This window comes from Oryzias melastigma, linkage group LG5 (genome assembly GCF_002922805.2).
Source record: "Oryzias melastigma strain HK-1 linkage group LG5, ASM292280v2, whole genome shotgun sequence".
Classification (NCBI taxonomy): Eukaryota; Metazoa; Chordata; class Actinopteri; order Beloniformes; family Adrianichthyidae; genus Oryzias; species Oryzias melastigma.
Window position 1 is genome coordinate 36,061,538 of NC_050516.1, and position 24,776 is coordinate 36,086,313.

At 44.1% G+C, this 24,776-nt stretch overlaps 3 protein-coding genes across 6 annotated transcripts; 1 reads left to right on the forward strand and 2 right to left on the reverse strand.

The window, feature by feature from the left end:
* The first annotated feature begins 16 nt into the window (after nucleotides 1–16).
* On the forward strand, nucleotides 17–1,395 carry wu:fb55g09. Its single transcript, XM_036212099.1, has one exon. The coding sequence runs from the start codon at nucleotides 594–596 to the stop codon at nucleotides 1,185–1,187; it is 594 nt and encodes a 197-aa protein (XP_036067992.1). The 5' UTR covers nucleotides 17–593; the 3' UTR covers nucleotides 1,188–1,395.
* A 7,086-nt stretch (nucleotides 1,396–8,481) lies between these two features.
* hgh1 (HGH1 homolog (S. cerevisiae)) lies at nucleotides 8,482–16,572 on the reverse strand. Of its 4 annotated transcripts, none has more exons than XM_024270949.2 (11): nucleotides 16,418–16,543; nucleotides 16,170–16,228; nucleotides 15,840–15,952; nucleotides 13,836–13,974; nucleotides 13,613–13,750; nucleotides 13,173–13,324; nucleotides 12,216–12,316; nucleotides 11,733–11,831; nucleotides 11,147–11,238; nucleotides 10,677–10,799; nucleotides 8,482–9,142 (listed from the first exon to the last, which is right to left on the reverse strand). In XM_024270949.2, the coding sequence occupies exons 3-11, from the start codon at nucleotides 15,947–15,949 to the stop codon at nucleotides 8,990–8,992; spliced, it is 1,107 nt and encodes a 368-aa protein (XP_024126717.1). In that variant the 5' UTR covers nucleotides 15,950–15,952; nucleotides 16,170–16,228; nucleotides 16,418–16,543; the 3' UTR covers nucleotides 8,482–8,989. The 4 variants fall into 4 exon arrangements, with proteins under 4 accessions (XP_024126717.1, XP_024126718.1, XP_024126719.1 ...); XM_024270950.2 differs by having other exon boundaries at nucleotides 15,840–16,063; XM_024270951.2 differs by lacking the exon at nucleotides 16,170–16,228 and having other exon boundaries at nucleotides 13,173–13,315; nucleotides 16,418–16,572.
* A 2,183-nt stretch (nucleotides 16,573–18,755) lies between these two features.
* zgc:153675 (uncharacterized protein LOC768179 homolog) lies at nucleotides 18,756–24,111 on the reverse strand. Its single transcript, XM_024271064.2, has 3 exons — nucleotides 23,863–24,111; nucleotides 21,454–21,541; nucleotides 18,756–19,551 (listed from the first exon to the last, which is right to left on the reverse strand). The coding sequence occupies exons 1-3, from the start codon at nucleotides 23,869–23,871 to the stop codon at nucleotides 19,265–19,267; spliced, it is 384 nt and encodes a 127-aa protein (XP_024126832.1). The 5' UTR covers nucleotides 23,872–24,111; the 3' UTR covers nucleotides 18,756–19,264.
* Between the last annotated feature and the right edge of the window lie 665 nt (nucleotides 24,112–24,776).

Sequence of the window (24,776 nt, forward strand, 5' to 3'; positions counted from 1 at the left end):
TCGACTGGACCGAACCATGCTGCAGGGCGGGTAACATTCTCCTGTGTTACTCCATTGATCTGAAGATCAAGATGTTCGTGGACGTATCAGATTCACAGTTACTGTTTATTTCCTGTAAAGCTGATCAAACTCTCCGCTGACGGCATGACAGAGGTCCGGACCCCCCCTCTGTGAACCAACAGATGGACCATTCCGTCTGCTTAAGAACGTAGAGGGGCGGGGGCAGAGCAACAGCTGAAGTCCGTCCGTGCTGCTGGCTACACTGTTGTCAGATTGTCACGTCCGCCTCAAATCAGCCCCAAAGCCCCCACAGCCCCCTGCTGCCCCCGGTCAGAGCCGCGAGGACCCCCGTGACCGAAGGCTCGTCACACGGGGGGCGTGACCGCAGGCAAGCTGCTGGACGCAGAGGACGCGCAGGCGATGCACCAGCCAAGGCCAGAGGTCAAGAAGAAGAAGCGACAGAGAGGAGTGAAGAGGTAGACCCCCCCGGAGGAGCGCTCGGGATCTCCGCCAGAATCACCGACAGGCTCGGTGCTGCTCTGCGAGGAGGAGGAGGATGTGAGGGGGGACAACGGGAGCAACAACGACCCGACATGCTCTCAGAGATCGTGTGCAGGAGGAGCTTCCAGCTGCAGAAGCAGCGGGACGAGGAGGCTGAGGCGCGCGAGGCGGCCGCCCGCAGGACGCGCGGCTGCTCCAAGGGCTGCAGCGCGCGGAGGGCGGCGGGGGGAGGGCGCGGGAGACAGCTACGTCATCATCCCCGACGCGCCCACCCGCGCACGGTGTCGCTGCGCCCCGTCAACGTGAAGGGAAACCGGGCGCGCGGGATGCGCGCTCCGAAGAACACCAACCAGTTCCTGATGGGCGAGAAGTACCAGATGCAGCACATGCGCTCCGACTCGGTGGGCAGCGACTGCGGCTGCAGCTCCGACAGCGACGCGGAGCTCACGGACATGGACTCGTACCTGGGCGCCCTGGAGAACGCCAGGGGGGCTCTCCCGGACAGCCCCAACCCCCACGGCTCCACGACGCCCCCGGGGCGCCTCGTGGTACTGCACCAGGGCGGGGAGCGCGTGGGCCTGGAGGAGGACAGCATGCAGTACTTCCCGTCCGAGCACGACCTGCTGCAGAGCCAGAACTTCATGCAGAAGGACTTTGCGGAGTTCTGCCACTTCCTGTGTGCATGAAGACGACAGGAAGTGACTCTTCACAAACGACTGACCTCTAATGAGTCCCGGTCATGTTTTTGGAGTTTATGTTTAACACTTTGTTATTGTTGTACAGAAAGGAAATGGGCGGGGAAGGGAGCTCAAGCAGCCAATCAGCGTCACGCTGGTGACGACAGAATGCTGCCAGTGCGCAGAATCAGGTCACAATAAATGTTCTAATGTTGGACTGACGCTTCAATGTTCTTAGTGCCTTTCACACCAACACCAGCTGTAAAACACAAAGATGATCTCTGAGTTCAGCTTCATTTACTTTGATGGTCTCATGAATTCTGTGACAAAAGTCTAAAACTGTTTAAATCAGTTAAACTCAATCACACAGGAGGGCAAAATGTAAAACACTCCTTAGGTCGAGCGGCGAACAGGATAAACATTTATGAAAAAATAAAACAACATTTTTAAAACCGTAGCTTTTTAACATAATTATGAACTAGCATTAGTGTGAATGCTGTAAGCTGAATTTGGCTGCTGAAGATGCTGAAATTGATAGCTGAAAACACTGAAGCTGATAGCCAGCTAGAATAGTAGCTAAATGCCAAATTAGCCTTAAAAAAACACAAAAAGGGGTTAGCGAAAACAGCTAGCATGTAGCTGAAATATTAGCTAAAGTCCAAATTGGCCTAAACAAACTGAGTAAATGACGAGCCAGAGGCATGGTCCACGGCCAAGACGAGCCAGAGGCGTGGTCCACGGCCAAGATGAGCCAGAGGAGAGGTGAAGTTCTATGCTCTCCTGCTCCAACCTAACATTACCAGTAGAACAAAAATAGAAAGCAATTTCAGGGCTATCCAGCCGTATAGTTCTGATCCAGATTCCAGTTCAGGTGAAGGAAAAAAGACGTTCATGGATTTATTTGTCTGCAAATGGATGCATCAGACTTAGACTTGCCCATGGCAGTTTCCGCGTCACAACTTTATCTTCGCATTTTCTTCTGCTCCTGATTCATTGTGATTTGAATAAAGAAATACTCAAAAATGCTTTTCTTAATCTTCAATTCTTTTATGTCCTCCATCATGAGAAAAACACCACAAGAACATATTAAAAACACAATTTCACCTTTTTAAGCTTTAAAATGTACATTTTGAGTAAAAAGACGCAAAAATCCCCACAAACTTGTGGAATTATTTCATCTTTGCTCTTTCCATCGTCCTGAACAATCAGGTGTTTCACAGAGCAGATGAAAACAGTTTTGACCTGCATGTAAATGTTGCTTGTTTGGACATGTCTTTTGTCACATTCCACAGAGACGTGTTTCCAATCACAACCTCACTGAAGTCAGCGCTCGTATTTCAGTTGAGACATGATTCTTTTCCCAAACAAACAGTGCAGCCGTGTCAATCTCAGGAAGTGAAACTCTGGGATTTCCTGCCCAGGATTAACCCTTTAATACCTGAGCTTCAATGTTTATGTTCTTTGATTTACTGTAATGTTTTAATTATTAGCACAATCAACGTAATTCTTGTAGACTTTGAAGGAGAAAAGCCGCAGAGCCAGCTCGCTACGTTATTGGCTTAAGTGGACACTCAGTAAATCGGCTTGCTACGCAAGGCAGCCGCTTGGCGGACGCTAGCCAGCAGCGAGCTAGGAGGGGCGGGGAGAGCTAGCTTGCTACGCTATCGGTTTAAGTGGGCACTTAGTTGGGCGGCTCGCTTCGCTAGTCAGCTGCCCGTTGGACAGCGTAGCGAGATAGCTCTGCTAGCCCACGCTACACCATCCACCAGGCTGCTAGCTAGCGTATCGAGTCAGGATACAAGTCAATGTGGGCAAATACAGGTGGGCCACCACGAAAACTGCAGACAAACCCAATCGGGGCCCATGTAGTCTGCCCACTTTTAACCCATGTGGGCCCACCCGGCCCTGCTGGCTGGGATATAGCTATAAATGTGTTTTGTTTTCAGCAACATCATCAACTAAATCATTGACTATAACATCTGAAGGATTACATAAAATATTCACGTTTCAGTGTGAACCTTTCAGTGTTTCCTCTTCTGGACGTGCACTCTTCATGACAATTTGTTTTTCTTCTTTCCATCTGTCACTCCTCGTTTCTGTTGCAGAATAACTCTCCTTTACTCCTCTAGGTTCTCTGAGTTCAGTGCAAAGTCCTGCACTTATGCAGGGATGTCAGAATCCAGTCCGAAGGGGCGGAGTCCCGCTGTCAGGTGTTCCCCTTAACAGGTAAGGGCAGAGCAAGTAAGAAAACAGGACTCGAGCGCTTCAGGACTTGCAGCAGCGCCTCAGTGCGTTCTTGTTTTTAATGTTGGACCAAGTTTGTTATCAGAACTTTGCTCGTTTCCCACGTTTACAGAATTTCACGTTTGATTTCTTTGAAAGCTTGTGTCTCGGTCCTGCACAATACACTGGTGGGATTTCTAACTCAGACATTTTTGATGCCTCAGTTTACAGTTTGTGCTCAAGGCTGCAGCTCCTCTCGTATCTCTATACGTTTAAATGAGATTCTCTCAAACAGACATTCAAATCTATCAATGAAAACCAAACAATGAAGTCCTAAAAACCTTCAAGAAGCTGCGATACCTGAAGACTTTTATGACCCAGGTACTACCCTGATGAATCCACCAATCACCACCACACAGACAGATGCAGGATCCAATCACTGCAAGCCTCTCTGGACAACACACGCTAACATAGAATATGAACTTTGACTTTTTAAGTGCCAATTTCCTTATTTTGTAAAGCAGACAGCATGCTTGGGAATCAGGACTTCATTTGTAAATACATCTCCTGTCCTTAAAGGAGGTGGACTGTTGAACTATTTTTAATCTCAAAGAGACAAGGATATTTTTTTTTTTTTGCTATACCTGAATCCTGAAAATTACTGGACTCATCAGTAAAAAACCCTGATTTGTCTGCTCAGAAAAAAGGAAAGTCGCATTTGTTGTCACACATCTAGTTAAGTGTGTAAAATTTGTTTTGGATTTTAACCCCTTGGGGGAGCGGTGAGCTGCAGAGACAGCCGCATCCTGGAACCATTTGGCAGTTTAACCCCCCCCCCACCTAAAATTCAATCCCTTAATCCTTTAACACGTAAGGCACATGTGTTAAAGCCAAGGCCGGGGGCCGGATCCGGCCCTCCAGGTAATTCTATCCGGCCCTCCAGATCATTTTATTTTGTCGTTATTAATGTCCCGATGTTAACTTGTGTTTCTAACAAGTATCATTTTGACAAAATATATTTTTATGGAGAGTAAAATATTGAAAGTTATTTAAGGTTTAAGTTGATTTGTTCTGGAATAATATTCCTGCATTTTTATTATTCAGAATTATGTTAAAAAGTTACAGTTTTAAAGTGTTAAAAATTAGCATTCTGCATCTTATTGGACTATTTGGCATTTACTAAGATTTTTTAGACTATTTTGGAGTTTAGCTAATATTTCAGCAACATGCTATCTGACTAATATGACTTTCTTCAGTTTTTTAGGATATTTTGAATTTTAGCTAATCTTCCAGTAACATAGTAGCTGTTTTGGTTAACCTAAGTTTTTATTTTTTTGGCTAATTTGGCATTTAGCTAATATTTTAGCTGGCTACTAGCATCTTCAGCAGCCAAATTCATCTTACAGCATTCACACAGTATCACAGGTAATGCTACATATCTTCAGTAGTTCATAATAATATTAAAAAGTTATAGTTTTAAAGTTTTATAAATGTAGTTTTAGTGTTTAATAAATCTTTATCCTGTTCGGCCCGTGACCTCAGGTGTGTTTTGGATTTCCCCCCTGTGAGATTGAGTTATGACCCCCCTGCTTTAACCCTTTAACACCTAAGGGGTCGTCGGTGACGCTTAAACACTACATCTTTAACACACTGTAAGTTTTCAACTGTTAACATAATTCCAGCAGATTCTGCAGGAATTATGTTGATTGTGTTAACAGTGAAGTTACAGTCTGAACATAAACACTGGAGCTCCGGTGTTACAGTAGAAGTCTTGCTGGTTCAAGACTTCCAAAAGCTCAAATGTGTTGCAGTGGGTTTGATCTACATTTCCAAAGCCACTCAACGCTTTGCTTTCCCTCTCCTCCCGTCAAAGTGTGAATGGGAGGTGTGTTGTGATCATGTGCAGTCGTGGGGGAGGAGAGACTGGATGGAGTTACAGGTTAAAGTTTGGAGTGGAAAAGTACTCCGTCACAGGCAGACACAGTGCTGAGAGCACAACAGCACCCAGCTGAAAACTCTCACTGAGAGCAAGTAGACAAACCAGATTCTTGAATCTTTGAGGCAAATTTCACTCATGCTGTGTTTAGGTCTGTCAAAGGAACCGTCTTAAAGGAACCTGTGATGGTGAAGAAAGATTCAGGCTCAGAGGGGTGGACCCATCACTCTGTGTTCTATTAAGAAGTTCCATGCAGCGGTTACAACCCAGCGAGAGGTGAAAGTTGGACAGATGCAATGAGAACATGTGTCAAAGTCAAGGCCCGGGGGCCGGATCCGGCCCTCCAGATAATTTTATTTACTGTTATCCTACGCTAAATTCTATAATTTTGACAAAATATATTTTTATGGAGAGTAAAATATTGAAAGTTATTTAAGGTTTAAGTTGATTTATTCTGGAATAATATTCCTGCCTTTTAATTATTCATAATTATGTTAAAAAGTTACAGTTTGAAAGTTAAAAAAATTGACATTCTGCTAGATTTTTGAACGATTTTGGCATTTACTAAGATTTTTTAGGCTGTTTTGGACTTTAAATTTTTTGTCAGAAGATGTTTCAAAGTCCAGACTCAAAGTTCAGCTTGTTGGAATAACCCAAACTAAAGAAAATCACTCAGATTTACATCCGCTGGAACTGCAATATTTGATGTTTATTTTGGTTGTGTGGTCATGAAGTGTTTTAGTCAATTCTTTGTTTTTAATGAATGAAAGATGGACTGATCAGAGAACACTTTAACACTTTGGTTGTTTCTTCTACAAATAAAGCATCTGTCCTTCATCACGCCACATTGCAGACTGTAGCTCTCTGCTTAAAAAGCTTAAAAACATTTTATTTTTGTTTGTTTTGGCAGCATCTTCATGTTTGGATCATTTTAAAAGGATCATATTTTACGGAGATCAAAGTCTTTGTGTTATTTAGAAGCTTAATTTTTCATATAAAATGATGTCAAAGTAAAGACATTTGGATGTTTTTACTTTTAAAGGGCCCATACCATGAAAAACTACCTTTTTGAGCTTTTAAGTGCATTTTCTCTTCATTCCTCTCTGTAAAGAACTCCAAAACAGCATTTTGATCCGTTCACGCATTTAAGAGTAATCCTCTAAAAACCTGCAGCCCCTCCCATACCCACGAAACGAGCGGGTTCTCACACGCTGATGTCACAACGTGAGGACCGCCCCCTCCAGGAAGAGTCAGCTCCGCCTCCAGTCTAACAGAAATTTCACCGTGAAGAAAACAAACAAAGCCAGCAAACTAAGACTACCAACCCCAAACTAAAATAACAAAACCCAGCAGGGTAAGACCGCTGAGGACAAAGAGGAGAAAAAGAACAAAATAAAAAAATAAAATAGTATTTTTTTAAAGTAAGGATTACTTAGAAAAAACTTTATGCCATTTGTCCTTCTGTTCTGAAGTGTGGTCTTCAGCTTCACAAAAAGATTTAGAGAAACTACAAGTGGCCCAAAACAAAGCAGCCAGACTAGTTCTTGGTTGTTCATTTAGAACCAATATCAAACTAATGTATTCCACTTTGGAGCGGCTTAATCTAAATCAACGTTAGCGGGTTACACTGGGCACCGGGTGCATAAGGTACTGGACCTTAAAATTCCTGCCTTCATTTTTCATCACATTGTTTACTGTGACACAGTGCACAAGCACAGAACTAGAATTGCAACAAGTGGTCACATATTAACTCCATTTCCCAAATCTAACTGTATGAAGAAAACCGTTATTTACTGATCAATTTCATCATGGAACGGTATTCCAATGAAGATTCGTTAGGTCAAAATGAGTTCCAATTCAAATATAAGCTAAAGTGTCATGTGTTAAATGATATGTGATGGTTATTGCATATTCTGTACATCTCTGTAATGACAGTAGGTTTATAAACACAAGGGTAATGCTGTCAATGAAATGGGGATTGAGTGTTAAAATAATGCTTATGCTGGAATTGTATTAGTAATCTAATATTCTGTAGTGATTTATGTTTTTAATGGACCCAGGAAGACTAGCGGAAGGCTTTAGCTCTCAGCTAATGGGATCCCTATAAATAAACACATAAACAAACAAACTAATTAGAATTTATCTAATTGAGATTAGTTAAATGTATAAACTGATGTCTGAGGTTCACATAGATGATAAACTATGAAGGTTTTTACATCCTGTTAACCTGAAGACGTCTTGTTTGTTCAACTCTACCTCCAGAATGAACAGATTTTAGATGCAAAACAAAACTTTGGTAAAAAGTTTGATCTTTTAGGAGTTAAAACCCCATTTTATCTTCTGCTGCACAGCATTGGTTACTAACTGAGATGATCCTGTTTGGTACAGAGCAGCTTTTGTTTTGAAAATAAGTTAATTGAGCTTCTGTCAAATGTAAAAAAAAAATAAAAATCAGATTTTGACAGATGGTAGATTCTTTTTATATTCTTGCTTTTGGTCGTTCCAAAAAATAGACATAAATCCTATTATAAAAAAACGATCCTAAAGTACGACTACGCGGCTCCTTCTAGGTTGGATCAGTAGATAATGAGTCCAAACGGCTCTTTAACTGTTAAAGGTTGCTGACCCCGTGTTAAAAGCTGTCCTCTCAAAGACAGGCCTCCGTCCTGAAGCGGCCCTCACACATGGGGGGGGCTCCAGCTGTCCCTCCTGCAGGGCGGTGAATGTTTCAGTGGAGCACGCGCCGCCACACATTTCTGATTTATCTGCACCAGAGCTCCTGATCTGTGAAGGCCCCCCCCCCCAGCTGAACGCCTCCGTCCCCGAGGAAAAGGCTGGGGGGGCAGCAGGACGGAGGTCTCTGTCAGCTCTGCCGTCCTGATGCTGGTTGGTCAGAAAATGTGCAGATTTGTCTTCAAATTTCAGATCCTCCCATTGGAGGCTGTTGTTCAGCACACAGCGCCTCCTGCTGGTGGAAGATTCCCTCCTCAAGAAGTCTGAAACACAAACGTTGTTTTTCTGGGCTTGAACCTCAAACGACCCGTTAGGTCTGAGACCAAAGTCCCGTTTTCGGTTTTTGCAGTGAAAACAGGACAAACAGGACGACTTCATGCTGACAAGTCCACAAGTCTTTGCATTCAAACGGATATTTGTAAATGCTTTTATTGTGATAACTGTTTCACTGGCTCAAACAGGAAGTACAGACACAAGAAGGGAGCTGCTGTTTCTGCATCAAACCCCAAATGAATTCAAGAAACGATTTTCTGTTCAACCTGCAGAACATCCCAGAGTTCAGGTGGTTTCCTCCGAGGAGGAATCCCAGTCTTAGTCCCAAATCCTCGTCTGTCCCTGTAAACAATCTGTCACAGGAAGTAGACTCCAGATTCTTCCATCAATCTCTGAGTCCAAGAACATTCAGACCAAACAGGAGAAGATCTCCTGTCATATAATATCACTGAACCTGAAACGTAGAAATGATCTTGACTGTTTTAACAAGAAGAAAGAAAAGAATGAAGGACAGTTGGTTCCAAACGGTGGAAGAGTTTCTCTTTCCTGTCAGTCAGAGGCGCTGCTCTCTGCCTCTTTCAGTCAGAACAAAACGTCAAACGGCGTGCTGTCACATGACCGTCGTCTCTGCTCCAGCGGTCCTCTCTCAGCTCTCTTCCTCACATCTCCTCCTCTCCTCGTTCTCCAGCTCCTCCTGCTCTCTGGCATCCATCTCCTTCAGCTTCTTCTCCACGTCCTCGGGGATCTGCACCTCCATGAGGTTTTCCATTCCGGGCTCCGGCTCTTCTCCGATCAGCACCTGCAGGAGCACAGCTTCCGTCCATCAGTGCTTCAATGTTGAAGATTAAAAAACGATGAAGGGTGGGGGGGCGGGGTCTCCACCGTGTTGAACACACTAAGCTGACCAGCAGGTACCTGAGGGGGAGGGGCTAAAAGGTGAAGCTCTGGTACCTGAAGCTCCACCTCTTTTCAGAGACTTTCCCTCATTTCAGCTCCTTATCGGACCGGTGTTGTGTAAAGGTACGTTCCCCCTGCCAGAATGTGTTTCCCGCTGTCAGACATCGTGATTTATTCCAATGTAATTCCACGTGGTAAATTCATGCGGCGGGAGCGGGAACGCCGGGCTGAGGGCTCCCGTTCTCCACGTGGATCCACCCGGCCTCAGAGGGACTCGAGCGGCGAAGAGCCCCGCGCTGAAGCCCCGTCCGCACAGAAGACCGCTCATCTCACTGGGGATGTTTGGTGTTCATAATTACACTTCTGAGTGTTTCAACACTTGATACGTGTAAAAATGAAGGAAAGTTTCTCTCTGGAATGTTTTTGCTCATAAGGTGCACATCAGATTTACCTAATAAAACATTGTGATCAATCATAACACAAAAATGATTTTTTTAAATCGATTGACATCCTTAATTAAAAGTAAATGTTCTAAATGTACAGTTTTGTGTGTAGTTTTATATTGTGAATATTCACAGATAATAAGTGGTCAAATACTGTAACTAAAAAACAAGTTCATTGTAATTAATCACGATTACATTCATTAGTTTTATTTGTAGGGCTGGACGATAAAACGATAAATATCACGATATCACGATACAAGTTTTTCTTGACAGGAAATGAGTGCATCTGTTGTTTAAGGTGTGATGGGAAATAAATATTTAATTCTAAACAAGCTGCTGTTGATCACACATTTATCTTTGTGTTCAAATTAGACAAATATAGTTATTTGATTTATATCGTGATATTTATCGTTATCAGGATAAAGTATTCCGTATCACTCAGCTTTACATAAAGATTCATTTAAATGCATTTTTAGCTTCTGTGTTACGTTCACGTCACTGAACAACATTTTTTCTCTACACAAAGAAGACAAAAACTGCAGGTCAAACCAGGTCAAACCTCGACCAATCAGGGACGGCTGAGAAGATGTCCATCATGCTGATGTTGGACATGTGGCGTCCGTTCAGGAGGTCTTAAATCAGCCTACCTTTAATTCATTGTGTTGAGAGAGAAAATCAAGATCGTGACTTTAAATCTGACTCACATCATGGTTTGACTGAATCGTTCCAATTATTTTCATTAGCAAAAATAATTTTAAATAAAATCTTTGTTTTATATTTTTAATTGTTATTGTTTAATTTTTGTTTTTTGAGCCACGCCCCTTTCTGGAAGAAAAGGAGGTAGAAAAGCGTGAAGGGAGCTCTCCACAGATGAAGAGGAACCGCAGAGGAACCTCTAAGCTGGGCTCAAACCCTGCAGGAGAGCGACCAGCCGCTGCTGCACAGAACCGTCTACATTCTCAAAAACAGTGATCCATAGAAAGTCTCTCCTACCTGGATCAGCTTCTCACATGCAGCCGCCACGTGAACGTCCGTCTCCCAGCGGTGGAATTCCCTCATTATAGGATAAACCTTCTTGTCCTTCAGCGCTTTCCGTCCAGCTTTGGTCGCCGTCAGCTGAAAGGAGAGGAGCAGTGAGGAGGAGTGAGGAGGAGTGAGGAGAGGAGCAGTGAGGAGCAGTGAGGAGGAGTGAGGAGCAGTGAGGAGCAGTGAGGAGGAGTGAGGAGGAGTGAGGAGCAGTGAGGAGGAGTGAGGAGGAGTGAGGAGGAGTGAGGAGCAGTGAGGAGGAGTGAGGAGCAGTGAGGAGCAGTGAGGAGCAGCTAGGAGCAGTGAGGAGCAGTGAGGAGCAGAGGGGAGAGGAGGAGTAAGGACCAGTGAGGAGAGGAGCAGAGAGGAGAGGAGCAGTGAGGAGCAGAGAGGATCTCCTCCAGAGGAGCTGATCCATGAGCTGAACGGTTCCATACCAGCAGCAGAGCTTCCAGAAGCATCTTCCTGATGTCGGGGTCTTCCTCCCTTTTCTTGTCCTCAGGGAGATACTGGAGATCCACAGGAAGACCTGAACATCAGAGCGGCGGTCAGACCAGAGGACAGAAGTTTTCAGCTACATGTTAGCTGTTTTGGCTAACTTAAGTTTTTTTTAGTCTAATTTGGCATTTAGCTAATATTTTAGCTGCTATCAGCTTCAGTGTTTTCAGCTGTTAGTTTCAGCATCTTAAGCGGCTAAATTCAGCTTCCAGCATCACACTAACATTGTCACAGGTAATGATGTATTTCTAGTTCATAATTATGTTAAAAAGTTACAGTTTTAAAGTTTTAAAAATGTAGTTTTAGTGTTCAATAAATGTTTATCCGCCCGTGATCTAATGTGTACGGCTGCATTTTTGGCGCCTTATAATAGGGCCCGCCCCCTAGCGCGGTTTCTATTTTTTTCTTTATCTTGCATCTTTTGGCTCCTGCAGTCTATACTCCATATTCAGGAAAATACAGTATTGTATGACAATAAAGAGAATGGATCCTGAAAACTGAACCACAACCCCTTGAGGGTCTCACCGTCGTTTTCCTCCTCCGTCAGCTCCTCAGGACCAGCCAGCGGCAGCAGCAGGAAGGGCAGAATGTCCACAGCATCACTGAGCAACCACAGGTGATGAGCTACAGGAGAAATCACCGGATCACAAACACACACTTACTGGAGCTCTTTCAGGAGAACACACTTCACTGTGAATCTTCTATGTGGGAAGGAGCAGAACTTTGTGCAGAAGAACCTCTGAGCTCTCAGAGTAGAGTAGTGGATGACTGAAGGTCCCTCATGCAGATCATCCATACAAGCCAAAGGAAACCCAGACGAGGAATTAGTTTTACAAAATGTCACGGTTGGAGCTTTGATCTGAACATGCGGACTGGACAAGAGGGCTGAACGAGAGCGTTGGGGTCCTGGGAGGAGCTCAGATGTTCGGGACGCTCCCGTCTGACTGAGATCGCGGCGCTCCACGTGGAGCCGGAGTGGCAGCTTAGTGCATGCACACGTTTCCTCACTGTGGTCAAAGCAGCAGTTCCGCAGCGTTCCTACGACTCCGCCCCTTCTGACGACTGACGCCTGGTACTGCGTGAAGGGCAGCAGCCTCTGGAAGACACACCTGAAACACACAAGCATCATCAGCTCAGCAGACAGGTGTGGGCGGAGCTCAGCAGAAAGACGCTGCACCAAAATCTGGACTTATTTAGAGAGGCAGCAGACGCTGCAAACAAAGCCGACCGATTTCTGGTAGCTCACCTGACGCAGGTAAGACCAAATCTCGTAGGCTGAGATTAAATCTAGTGAGCCGCGACCAAGTCTCTTGGGTCAAGACCCAAATCTCGTGGGTCCCAACCAAATCCCGTAGGTCGCGACCAAATCTCATGGGTTGCGATTAAATCTCGCGGGTCATAACCAAAACTCGTGGGCCGCAACTCAAATTTCATGGGTCATAACCAAATCTTGTCGTTTGCAACCAAATCTTATGGGTCAAGACTCAAATCTTGTGGGTCTTGACTTAAATCTCGCAGGTCATGACCAAATCTCGCGGGCAGCGACTCAAATCTCGTGGTCGTGACCCGTGACTCGCCTCATTGAAGCTTTAATCCCATTTTATACCATAAATTGAACATCTGAGCACCTTTTGACAGGGTGGATTTATTTTATCACATAATATTATCCTCTAGCTCTCAGTACTGTGAGCTTTTCAGCCGTGAGCCGGACTTTGGGTCACGGCTGACAAGCTGTCACTCTGCGGGTGTTCCTTCCCTGGAGTGGACCCACGAGACTCGGTCGCGGCTCACGAGATTTGGTCGCAGCCTGCGAGATTTGGTTGTGATCCAGGAGATTTGGGTCACGACTCAAGATCTGAGTCAGGTGAGCCACTGGAAGTGACAGCAACAGAGTTTATCTCCTGATTTCTGTTGGAAACCACAACAATAGAATAAAGTAAAGCTGTCAGAGTGAGTGTCTCTCACCTGTCCTTGTCCATCAAGGTGTTTCTGGCCTCAGGCAGCTGGGTCAGGTTAGACAGCAGAGGACCCAGGTAGTGGAGTTTAGCCTTCGCATTGAAGCCTTCAGTGCAGAAGATCTCCACCAGTTTATCCAAACCAACGTCCTCCTGCAAAGTCTGAGAGCAAAGAGAGACGCGTCAGTCGTCTGCAGGGACGTTCACGCTACACTCAGGTCTATCCTCGTTCATCATCAGAGAGAATCCGTCCGTTTCAGCCAAACTGGTACTTTAGAACAGATAATGAATAACCTCAGAACCCAACTATTCATCCGAATCAGAAACAGAAGAAAGAAAAGGACGCAGAACTACAGCAGCAGGACCTGACGTCGGAACGACTGAAGACTTTCGCTCTGATGTTCCTGACCTCAGTCTGCTCAAGTGTTAGCGGGTAAATTCCACACTCGCCTTGAACACCGTCCTGCAGGTCTTCTCGTGGCGCGTCAGGTTGGACAGGATGGTGGAGATCTGGTCGGAGAACAGGTAATCTGGATCCAGAAGCTTCTTCAACAGAACCGGAAGAACTTCGACGGCCGACACTAGAACCTGGACGAGACACCAGACACTTCACAGCAGGATCCAGACGCTGATCCAGACGGTGATCGTCCTGACCGGCTGCTCCGGATCTGACCTGATGCAGAGTCTCGTCCGCTGACAGGTTGATGAGGATGTGGTAGCAGTCCTTCGCTATGGCGACAGACGGGTCAGAGGTCAGCGCAAACAGGGCGCCGACCATGTCCGGTTTGGAGCGTAGGAAGCAGCATCCTTCCCTACGAGACACCAGACCGCAGAGAAAACATTAAAGACAAGAAAACAGAGGAGTTTCCTCAAAAAAAGGATTCATTGTGTCACCAGATCCAAACGGTCAGCTCTGAGACAATCATCTCTAATGTTCAGAAGATGCTGCTAATAAAGTTTAACTTTTATTATTAGATGTGGACAATACCAGTTTTATCCTTTTATTGTGTTGTAGTTCTAATTTGATTTAGAAATCCTACAGCATGAGACTGAATTAAAGAGAATAGATCCACTAATACATAAAACAGACTAAAAACAACTTTTGTGGAGCGTTTTCAAACAGGAGAATTCTCGGTGTCGCTGAAAGAAGGAGGATGATGCATCCTTCTCCTTCTTGAGTTTCTCGTTATAACGAGAAAACGAATAATAATAATTAGGGCTGTCAAATTTATCGCGTTAAAAACGCGTTAATCTGACATGTGCTTGACGCCGACAATTTTTTTGACGCATTAATCGCAGACTTTCTCATACGTTCCTTTCCATACCGCGCGGGCGTCCCGCCCTCTAACTCACCGGCTGCTCTCACTAGATCACGGGCGGGTCTCCAACCTCCGAGCTGCGAGCTAAAACCGGCCGGCGCTAGGACCTGGAGAGCTCCTGCACCCTAACCCGGCTCCGGTTCGCGTCCAGTTACACGTCTGGTGGTACCGGCTCGCGTCTGGCGCCGCGTCCCGAGAGCTGTGGACCCCGACGTTCCGAACAGCAAGCTCACCGGGGGACGTTTTAAATGTTCTGGAGGTTTAAGCGTGATCCAGCCCCAGCATAGCGGTCTGTCTGCCGGCATATTCATGGCGTGAGCTCCGCTGGACACGTCGCTGCATCGAGCTGCAGCCAGAGAACGCGGCGGCAGTAACAGACTGTCAAACTATCCACAGAGTATCCCGCTTTTCTCAGTCTTTAATGTTTTAAAAAACAAAAGTTCATTGGAAATGATAAATCTCTATTTCATTTATTACTGTAGTTCAGCAGAGGAGGAAAAGATTTGGTCCTGACAAAAAATGAACATGAAAGTGTTATGGAAATTTTATTTTTGATGTTTTTTATTTTATTTTACTGAACGTTGATTGAAGTTTAGAATTTAAAATGCCCTTCACTTGCACTTGGGCTTTTGTTAGGCATTTTATGTTACAGCCTTTTATTGTTAAGAAAGTTTATCTCAATACAATGTTACAAAATAAAGTATTTCTGATGAAAACTATATATTTTACCATTCTTGTTTTCATAATTAATGTAGAACTGCTAAATTCCACGAAGCACACATTTTTTTCCTTAAAAAAGGCCACATTTTAATTTGCGATTAATCGCGAGTTAACTCTGGACAAAATGCGATTAATCGCGATTAAACATTTTAATCGCCTGACAGCTCTAATAATAATAGAAAGTAAGGGAGGCCGTTTTCACCCCTTGAGAATCAATCCCAGGACTAAATATGGCGATATCGCTGTTTTAGCACATCCTTAGTGAAAACGTTGTCATACATCAATACGGTTCATGGCCTACAGAGGCGGGGGACCTGTATCCAATAGAGGATCTGTGGAGGGAGTGGACAGCATGTTTCCCAATAACACTGTAGCTCTTGAGGAGATCTGCATGGAGGAATGGACCAAAATCGCAGCTACAGTGTGTTCAAGCCTACAGGAAACCTTTGACCTCTGTCATTAACAAACAGGGTTACATGATAAAGGATTTAAGTGAACTTTAATGATCAAATGCTTATTTTCGGCTCTATTAAATCAATTCTTTAAGAATCAAACAATGAGATCCTGCATTCTTTTTACTGATGAACATAACAGACCAAACTGTCAGACACAATCACCCCTGACATCTCCACGGTCACCTGCTGGCTGACAGTCCCAGGATGTACTCGGTGGCCTTGGCCTTCACGTCAGGGCGGGTGCTGGGGGTCAGGAAGGACAGCAGCTCTGCAGCTTCTCCATCGCTCAGCATCTTCTGCAACCACAGAGATGCTGATGAGAGCAGAGCAAGACGTCCAGAACCATCGTCCTGTGGAGACACCACCACCGCCCGCCTGATTCTGATGGTGTTTGGTTCTGGAGGGTTCTATGGTCCAGGAGGAGAGGATGGTGTGATCTGAGGTCATGAGGTCAACGGGATCACGGGAAATCAGACAAAATATTAATTTAAAAAGACTGCTAAACTGTCTTACATTCTTCCACGGGGAGGAGCTTCAAGTCATGTGATGGATATCTAGTTATCAGGTGTTATCTGCAAATAAAATAAATAAATAAAACTTCTCTGCAGTTAACTGACAGACGGTGACCTCAGAGCTCCGCTACAGAACTCCTCAAACTGTTTGATAAGAAACCCGTCACGTGCGTGGGCGGAAGCAGAAAACATTCTGCGACAAACACAAACATTGCGACCATCTGTAAACACGCAGGTGAAGCTCTCTACCTTCCAGCAGCTCTGACAGACGCGCTGTTTTCAACAAGCTCACGTGCGCGCGGACGCTCTCCAACTTCCGGGTTTCTTCTTCTGTTGGAGTCTCACGTCCTCCAGCGCGATTGTCGCCCTCTAGTGGCCACAGCAGGGAACACATGAACAACAGCAAAAGGAAGACCGACCACCATTATTTAGTGTTATATTTCTTACTGGAGTGAGTTTGGTCTCTGCCCTCAAATATTTCATCACCAATAAAATTTAAGAATTAAAAAAAATATATTCATAAATTTTACCCTGTGAAACACATTTTTCCATTAAATTTAAAAAGATCTGGACATAAACTGCTCATTTTATCATTCCTCACCAGAACACGTGGCTCAAATCTTTTAGTATTGAACTTTCACTCAAGCATTTTGGAAAGATTTGACTTGTTTTATAACAATCCACTTATGTAAAGACTAAATTATTCTACGAGCATTTTGTTTTTGGATATTTTGTTCAAGAGAAATTTAATACAGAGACAATTTACATAGTTGACTTTGGCTAAATATTTAATTAATTCACAAGTGTAAAGATGCTAACAAAAAGCTGTGTTTTATATTTTTCAGAGAGAAATGACACTGTGTGTAAATGGTATTAATCCTGCATTAACAAAAAAGCTGTTAGAACAGTTGAAACATGGTCACATTTGAAACTTTAGCAGAATCCTTTAACTTTATTATTATTATTTTATTCATTTATTTTGTATTTATTATGGCTTTATTTAATTTTTTGTTCATTTTCCTGGCAAATGTGAAAATGTATTGTGAAGTGTCAATGTTTCTGTATGTGCAATATTTGTCAGTAAAGTAACATTTTTATTATAAAACCATATGAAGTGTGTGTATTTAAAAAAACAATCTGATTAACTAACTTTGAAAGGTTCTTCTTTTGTCTTTTTTGTAGTTGCTACTCTTGTGGTTGTAAACGTATTTATTTATTTATCGTTAACAGAAGGGGCACTAAAAGACCCCCTCCTGCATAGATGACTGTAACTCTGGAGTTACAGTCATCTATGCAGTAAAGTCTGGAGTCACTCAACCGTCTCCAGTGAGTCCAGAATGCAGCAGCACGACTAGAACATCCAGACGAGATCGCTCCAGTCTTCAGGTCACCTCCATGTCTCCGTGTTCATTTCAGAGTTCAGGTTTAACCTTTAATGTTCGTTTTTAAATCTCTTCTCAGCGTCGCCTCAGTTACTTCACTGAGCTGTAAAAGTTCCACTCCGATTATCTTTTCATCTGTTTTTAAATTGTTCCCACAAGTCTTTGATCATGAGGTCTGAAGCCCAAATGAAAAACATTGAGTTGTTTTTAGGACGTAGTTTCTGTAGGAGTTGTTGCGGTGAGCCTGCCCACACTTTCCACCCCCTTTGTTTACACTCCCGTTAGCTTACAACCCCTCACAATCTAAAACAATACCACTGCAAAAAGAACCAGAAGGTGAGGAATATTGTTCAGTTCTGATCCAGATTCCAGCTCAGACGAGAACAAAGACGTTCATGGATCTGTTGATCTGTGAGGATCCATCAGAATGGAGCCGAGATCCTGACTTGCTGTTGTAACATCTACAAGTTCTTTCAGCTGTAATTCTTTGGGATTTCTTTCATTAAAATGATTTCAAATCTCATCAATGCAGCTTTAGCTTTAATTATCTTTATAAATGTTCTCCATCATCAGAGAAATGTCATAAGAACGTGTAAAAAACAGCATTTAAATGGAGAGTCTCTTTACTGTTCAGAATCTGCTTCATGCGTCTGGAGGTCACGACAGGAACTCTGAGGTCACCGTGTTGTTTCTGTTACCGCCGTAACATTCCTGCACAGCATATATCCAAACTAAACAAAACGTCGACTAAAACATTTCCTTTTCAGAACAGCTTTTAAAACCCAGCAGTTGGTGGCATTTTATTGTATCTTTTTTTGTTCTTTACAAACATTTTTGCTCCTAACTTGCATAATTGTTAATTGTCTTCTCACTGTAAATCTTTGGAGGTTTTGTGAAGCTCTACATAAATAAAGTTTGACTCAAACATTCAGGAGAAAAAGACATTTCCATCAATTCATTAAATCCACCTCATTCTTGGATGCTGGAGCCTATCCAGCTTCTGAAGGGCACAGCTGGCCCTTTTCAGAGCCTCTCAAGTGGGCGGAGTCAAGTCCAACATGGCCCCTCCTCTTTAACTGTAATTGTTTGACTGACATCAGATTGTTGATCCATTTTGATATGAAACTGTTTAGAATCTTTAAAGAAGATTCTGATGGTTTTATTCCTCATAACCTGATAAAGACGAGAACATTGCAGACGTTGGATGAACTTCACCTTCCTATGTTTTATTGATATACTGACAGAAAACACGAAAACAGTCAGAGCAGAACTCGCTCAGCAACGGTCGGCTCCAAATGTTGCTTTGAAATGTGGCTGAAGAGAAGAACGGACAGCTGAACGAAGACCGCCGCGTCTCCTCGCAGTAGAGACGGATGCATAGCGCCGGGGAAGCCCCGCCCTCCGTCTGCACGCCTCAGAGTTCTGGACAGGCGGAAGAGCGAGTCCTCCCTCCCAGAGGCCACTTTCACGCCGCGGCCAACGAGGAAGACGACTCGTCCACAGGAGTGCGAGGAGCAGGAGGAGAACGGGGAGGTTCCAGTCAGGATTGTCCTCCTGGAGACGTACAGAGGAGGAGCATCCCGGTTGCCATGGCGATGCAGAGCTGCTGGACGTGAGGCTGACACGTCGTCATGCTGGTGAGAAAGAAGGCACGGCGGCGTCTGATTGGCAGAGATCAGTCAGAAGCCTCTCTGATGGCCGGGGGGGGGCGGGGTCACTCGGCCTTATCTTTCCTCTTGGGGGTGAACGGGACTTTGCTGGCGACCGTCGAACCGACGCTGGAGACGCCGCCGGCCACTGCGGACACGCCCCCCTTTACCAGCCCCACCCCCACCGAGGGAACCGTGGTCACCGCCGACTTGGTGATCTCCAGACTCTTGCCGCCCACCCAGGCCACGCCTCCCACGGCCGCACCGACAACGCCCTTGGTGACGCTGAAGAGGCCGCCGGTGACTCGCCACATCACGCCAGGGGGAGGAGCCTCATGGTCTTTGCCGGAGTCTGCAGACAGAAAGACGATTTAACCCTTAAACTCTTGAGGCGTCATGGCGACAGAAGATGAATCACCGCAGGGGGGCGGGGCAAACTCTCTGTGGTTCAGGAGACGATCATCTGATCACAAGTGGGCCGGACCAGAACCACGATAGCAAAACAACGTCTGGTCAGCTTATCAGCTTTAATTTGTTTTTTCTCAGTTAGAAAAATAAAGTGATTACAACCAAGTAATCACTTATCATTATTAAAGTGTAACCAAACCCTAAATGAACTTTTTTTGTCTGTTGACTTCAATAAATGGGCTTTAAAAGTGTTGTTTGTTGTTTGTTCCCAAATCATTGACAAATTAAAATAAACTTTTTTAATTCCTGAAACTATAGTCTAAAACCGTCTGCCTGCTGCCCCCTACAGGTTGAAACGAGGTATTGCAGCTGAATTTTGTGATTGGTCAAGAAGTTCTGCCTCATCATGCTCCAGTATGAAAGCCCCGCCCACCTTTGACCAGTGATTCTTCTGCCACTTTTCAAATGTCTTTATACAACAGAGAAACTCAATCACAGTTTCAGAGATTCCTGTAATCTTGGTATCAAAACACTCAGCTTGTTCTGCTTGTGTTTTTGGTATTTATAAATGTTAGTTTTGAGATATTGAGTAAAATATGATGAATGAGAAGTTGCTCAAATCCTTGAAGCACTCTGAAACCTTTACTGCATACTTCTGTTTAAGCATTATGCTAGCCGTTTTGTTAATTTTTAAAAGTTGTTTATGCAAATTTAGAGCTTAGCTAATAATTTAGCATAATATTAGCTGTTTTGCAAAATTAGACTTTTTTCCATTTATTTTTGACTAGTTTGGCATTTAGCTAATATTTTGTCAAGCTTTCAGATTCAGCGTTTTAGCTGTAAGATTAGCTATTTTATATTTATATTATTAGAATGTGGCATTTTCAGCGGCTACATTCAGCTCACAGTATTATTGGATGTAATGCTACAAATCCAGTTATTATCTTTATGACATGTTGGTGTCACTCCGGATCATTTTTAAGGGAAACTTAACCGTCGAGTTAACAGTGAGGCCGACAGGGAACCTAACTTTCTTCATCTCTTGTCATGCCGTATTTCTTTTCTTTTGCTCCCCCTGGTGGTGGAATTGCACATTGCTGCCATTTCTTTAAGACAGAAATGGGCTAGAAACTTGCTTTTTTAGCCCCAACATCTTTATATTTTTTTCTCTTCATGACTGGGCCGGATTAAACCATCTGGAGGGCTGGATGTTTATCACCCCTGGGCTGCTGCTTTTCGCTTTAGAATTACATGAATCACTAAACGGTAAAAGTGTAACTGGAATTAAAGCTCATTGCTGTTATTTTATGTTACAGAAAAGCTTTAACACTTAAATATTTTTAAAATTAAAAACATAAAACCTCTTGTCGTTTGTTTTAAAAAGTTTCACTAAAGTTTTCTGTTCAGGTAGATATTAACCTAAAGTCAGTCTAGAGCTGGAGCAGTTTGATGCTTCGTACCATCGATCAGACTCAGAGCTTCGCTCTACTGAACCTACAGGACATGTGATCCATCACTGATGGACGAACGGTTGGATGTTTCAGGAGATTTTCTGTTTCGTCTCCTGAACTCGACCTCAGCTCCGTGATAACGGTCTTCAGTGTTTTTAATCTCTAACAGAAAATCCAGATCTCACTGTCAGGATGAAGGAAGATGCTGGTTCCATTTGGAACATCTCAGCAGAACCAAACAGAACAAACGGACATTCAGCCCTTCAGCCTGAGACAGAGATGGAGGTTTCTACTCTATACAGACGGTTTGGTCTCAGAGAAGACGCACAGACACGCCCAGCTGAGAGCAGCTCGCTCCCCGCTGACGGCGGGACGTCCTCAGGAGCTCCGCTCACCCTCAGGAGGCTGGCTGTCGGTCTGATCGGCTTCATCTGAGGCCAGGCTGGTCCCAGGCTGCGGCTCCACGTTGATGCTGTTTACGTCCTGAAAGACAGGAAGTCCCAGAAGATCAGATCTCTGACGGGCCGCTGCGCCTCACGCCAACAGCGTTTACAAAACTGATAACAGACGAGGGCTCTGGTTCAAACACGAGACGTGATGGCGTCAAAACTCCTTTGAAGATCAGAAAGAGGGCGTTTTCAAACACTGAGGACAATTCAACAAACCAGGACCTGAAAACGGTTTACGGGTCGGTTCTACTTTACTGGAACAACCGTTTCTCTGAACGGATTCATGCCAAACGGATTCACGATCCTTTAATTCACATGTGTCAAAGTCGAGGCCCGGGGGCCGGATCCGGCCCTCCAGATCATTTTATTTTATTCTTATTAATGACCCGATGTTATCTTGAGCTCATTTCTAACTTGTATCATTTTGACAAAATATGTTTTTATGGAGAGTAAAATATTGAAAGTTATTTAAGGTTTAAGTTGATTTATTCTGGAATAATATTCCTGCCTTTTTATTATTCATAATTATGATTAAAAAGTTACGGTTTTAAAAATTGACATTCTGTTAACTTTTTGGACTTTTTTTTATCGTTTACTAAGATTTTAAGCTATTTTGGAGTTCAGCTAATATTTCAGCTACATGCTAGCTGTTTTGGATAATTTAGGAAAATTTTCAATTTTTTAGGCCATTTTGAAGTTTAGCTATTTATTCGGCTACATGTTAGCAATTTTTTTTTTAAGTAGTTTTTAAAGCTAATTTGGCATTTAGCTAACATTTTAACTGACTATCAGCTTCAGTGTTTTTAGCTATCAATTTCAACATCTTTAGAAGACAAATTCAGCTTACAGCATCATCACAGGTAATGTTATATATCGAGAATATAAATCTAAAAATGTAGTTTTTTGTGTTTAAATGTTTCTCCTCGTGACCTAAGCTGTGTTTTGGATTTTAGCCTCTTGTGATTGAGTTTGACATCCTGATTTAACGCTTTAGCAAACTTTCAGAAGGATTGAGTCAAACGTGTCTTCAGGTGTTCAACCTGCAGGTGGAATGAGTGTGCAGTCGCCATGACAACCCCTTGCTGCTTATTGGCAGCTTTGAAGATGCACATCAGTGCAGACCCTGAACGAGTGCAGCGTTAGTGATACCAGTTTGAGTACGGTTTGATACCAGTTTGAAAACAGTTTGAGTACGGTTTGATACCAGTTTGATACCAGTTTGATGACGGTTTGAGAACAGTTTGAGAACAGTTTGAGTACGGTTTGATACGAGTTTGATGACGGTTTGAGAACGGTTCCTGACAGAAACGATTTTAAGGAATATTTTAGAAACGATCTCAGAAACTTTGATCCTTCATGAAAGAGTTCACTTTTCCACAGAAAACAGAACAAGAACCCAGAGGACCAGTTCTGATTCATCCTGCAGCTGAACCTGAATGCAACACGCTGCCTTCACTGACCCCTGAGGAACTCGCTCAGGTTCAGTGTTTGTGTCCTTGAGACCCCCCCCTAGAAGTAAACTGCACAAAGTGTTCGTAGAGAGGCGTCACCATGGCGACGCTTGTTATTGTCTCAGGGCCCTCAAGTACACATGTGCTCTGGGGGGGGTCATCGACGGCAGAAGGTCTGGAGAAACGTGGGGCAGCAGGCGGTGCAGATCCTGCTGGAGTTCCAGAAGGTTCGCCCCCCCCCCCATGAGGGCATCTTCCCACCCAGCAGCAAAAGCCCAAACGCTGAAGCCCTGCAGACAGTTTCATCTGGAGATCTTTCTCCATGTGAGAACGATGGTCTGAGCGACACCAGAACAGGACCCACCAAGCTGCAGGAAGACCAACGGCTTCCCCTCCGGTTCTGGTTCTGGTTCTGCTGATCAAACCATCAGATCCGGTTCATCACTTTTCTACTCCAAGCTGAAGGTCTGCTTTTATATTGAAGGGGCAGACTTCAAAATAAAAGCAGGGATTTCCTAAGAAAACAGTTCAGAAACTCCAGAGGAAATTCCTGACCTGAAGATTTTCAGCTTCTTTAACATCAACATCAGTTGGATTTCAGAAAGTTTTTCAAAGTTGGAGGTTCTAATCTGCAGAGTGTCCGTGTGACCCATGAGCAAACATCTGAGCCTGACTGCAGACAGTCTGTGATGAGGGTTCCTCATAGAGACCTTAGAACCGAACCGAATCGAACCTCCGAATCCCGACCAGCAGTTTCTGGACACTTTGGGCCACTTTCCACTCACGTCTCCCCGGTGTTTAACACGACTCCCCGACCCGGTCCGGTCCAGTCCCACGCGCCCCAAACCTCCCCCTACAGATGCTGCCCCCCTCCCCCCCAGGTCCCACCTGAGCGGATCCTCACCTTCACCATGACTCCCGTCGGCGGCCTCGGACTCGAACCCTGCTCCGGTGTGGGGGTGACGCCGTCTGCTCCTCCACAGCGCCTCCTCTCCGTGTGCGCGCGCGGGCTGAGCGCTCCGGACCTCCGCACGAGCTGCGCTGCTTTTCTGCCGACGTGGCGCACTCCACGCACGCGCGCGCGCACGCGGTTTACACTCAGATGAAGGGAATCAAACCGTTCAGGACGGCACTTCCTTCCGCTGGAATCCTTCACAATAAAAGCCGCTTAAATGTTCCGCGGACGGCTTTTGTTCTGACAATGTCATAGAAAGAGATTCACCGTAAAACTGTGGACAGAAAATAGACGCACCCCGAATTGTGCGTGCGTGATTCTTGATGTTTAACTCGTAGAATGTTTTGAGCATAAGTACAAAAATTATGAAAAAAAATGCAATTTTCCATGCACAAATTAAAATGACAACAGCTTGAAACTTTATGACACACAAATCGCTTGTTACACAAAACCGCATTCAAGCACAAATCTGATTTTAGAATATTGCTATGGAGCTAAATTGGGGTCAATATTATTTGAAACCCAAATAAAACATAAAAAAATATTTTTCATGCTAGAAACTTTTAGCTTTTCTAAAATTTAACTTATTTTCAGCTTCATATGTTCCATTTTTTAGGTTTCAAAACTCAAAATTTAAATTTCAAAACTTTTTCGATTTTTGAATCTGAAGATTTCATTTTGAATGTTTTTGACCCCGTTGAGACGCACTGGGGCGGGGCTAACACGAAGGACCAATCAAAATCGATGAGGGTGGTAACTTCAGTCCCGGTGCTGAAATTTTTAGATTCAAAACCAAAAGTTGCAAGTGAAAAAAAAATGTTTTGAAAGTAACATTTTGAGTTTGAAAACCAAAAAAAAAAAAA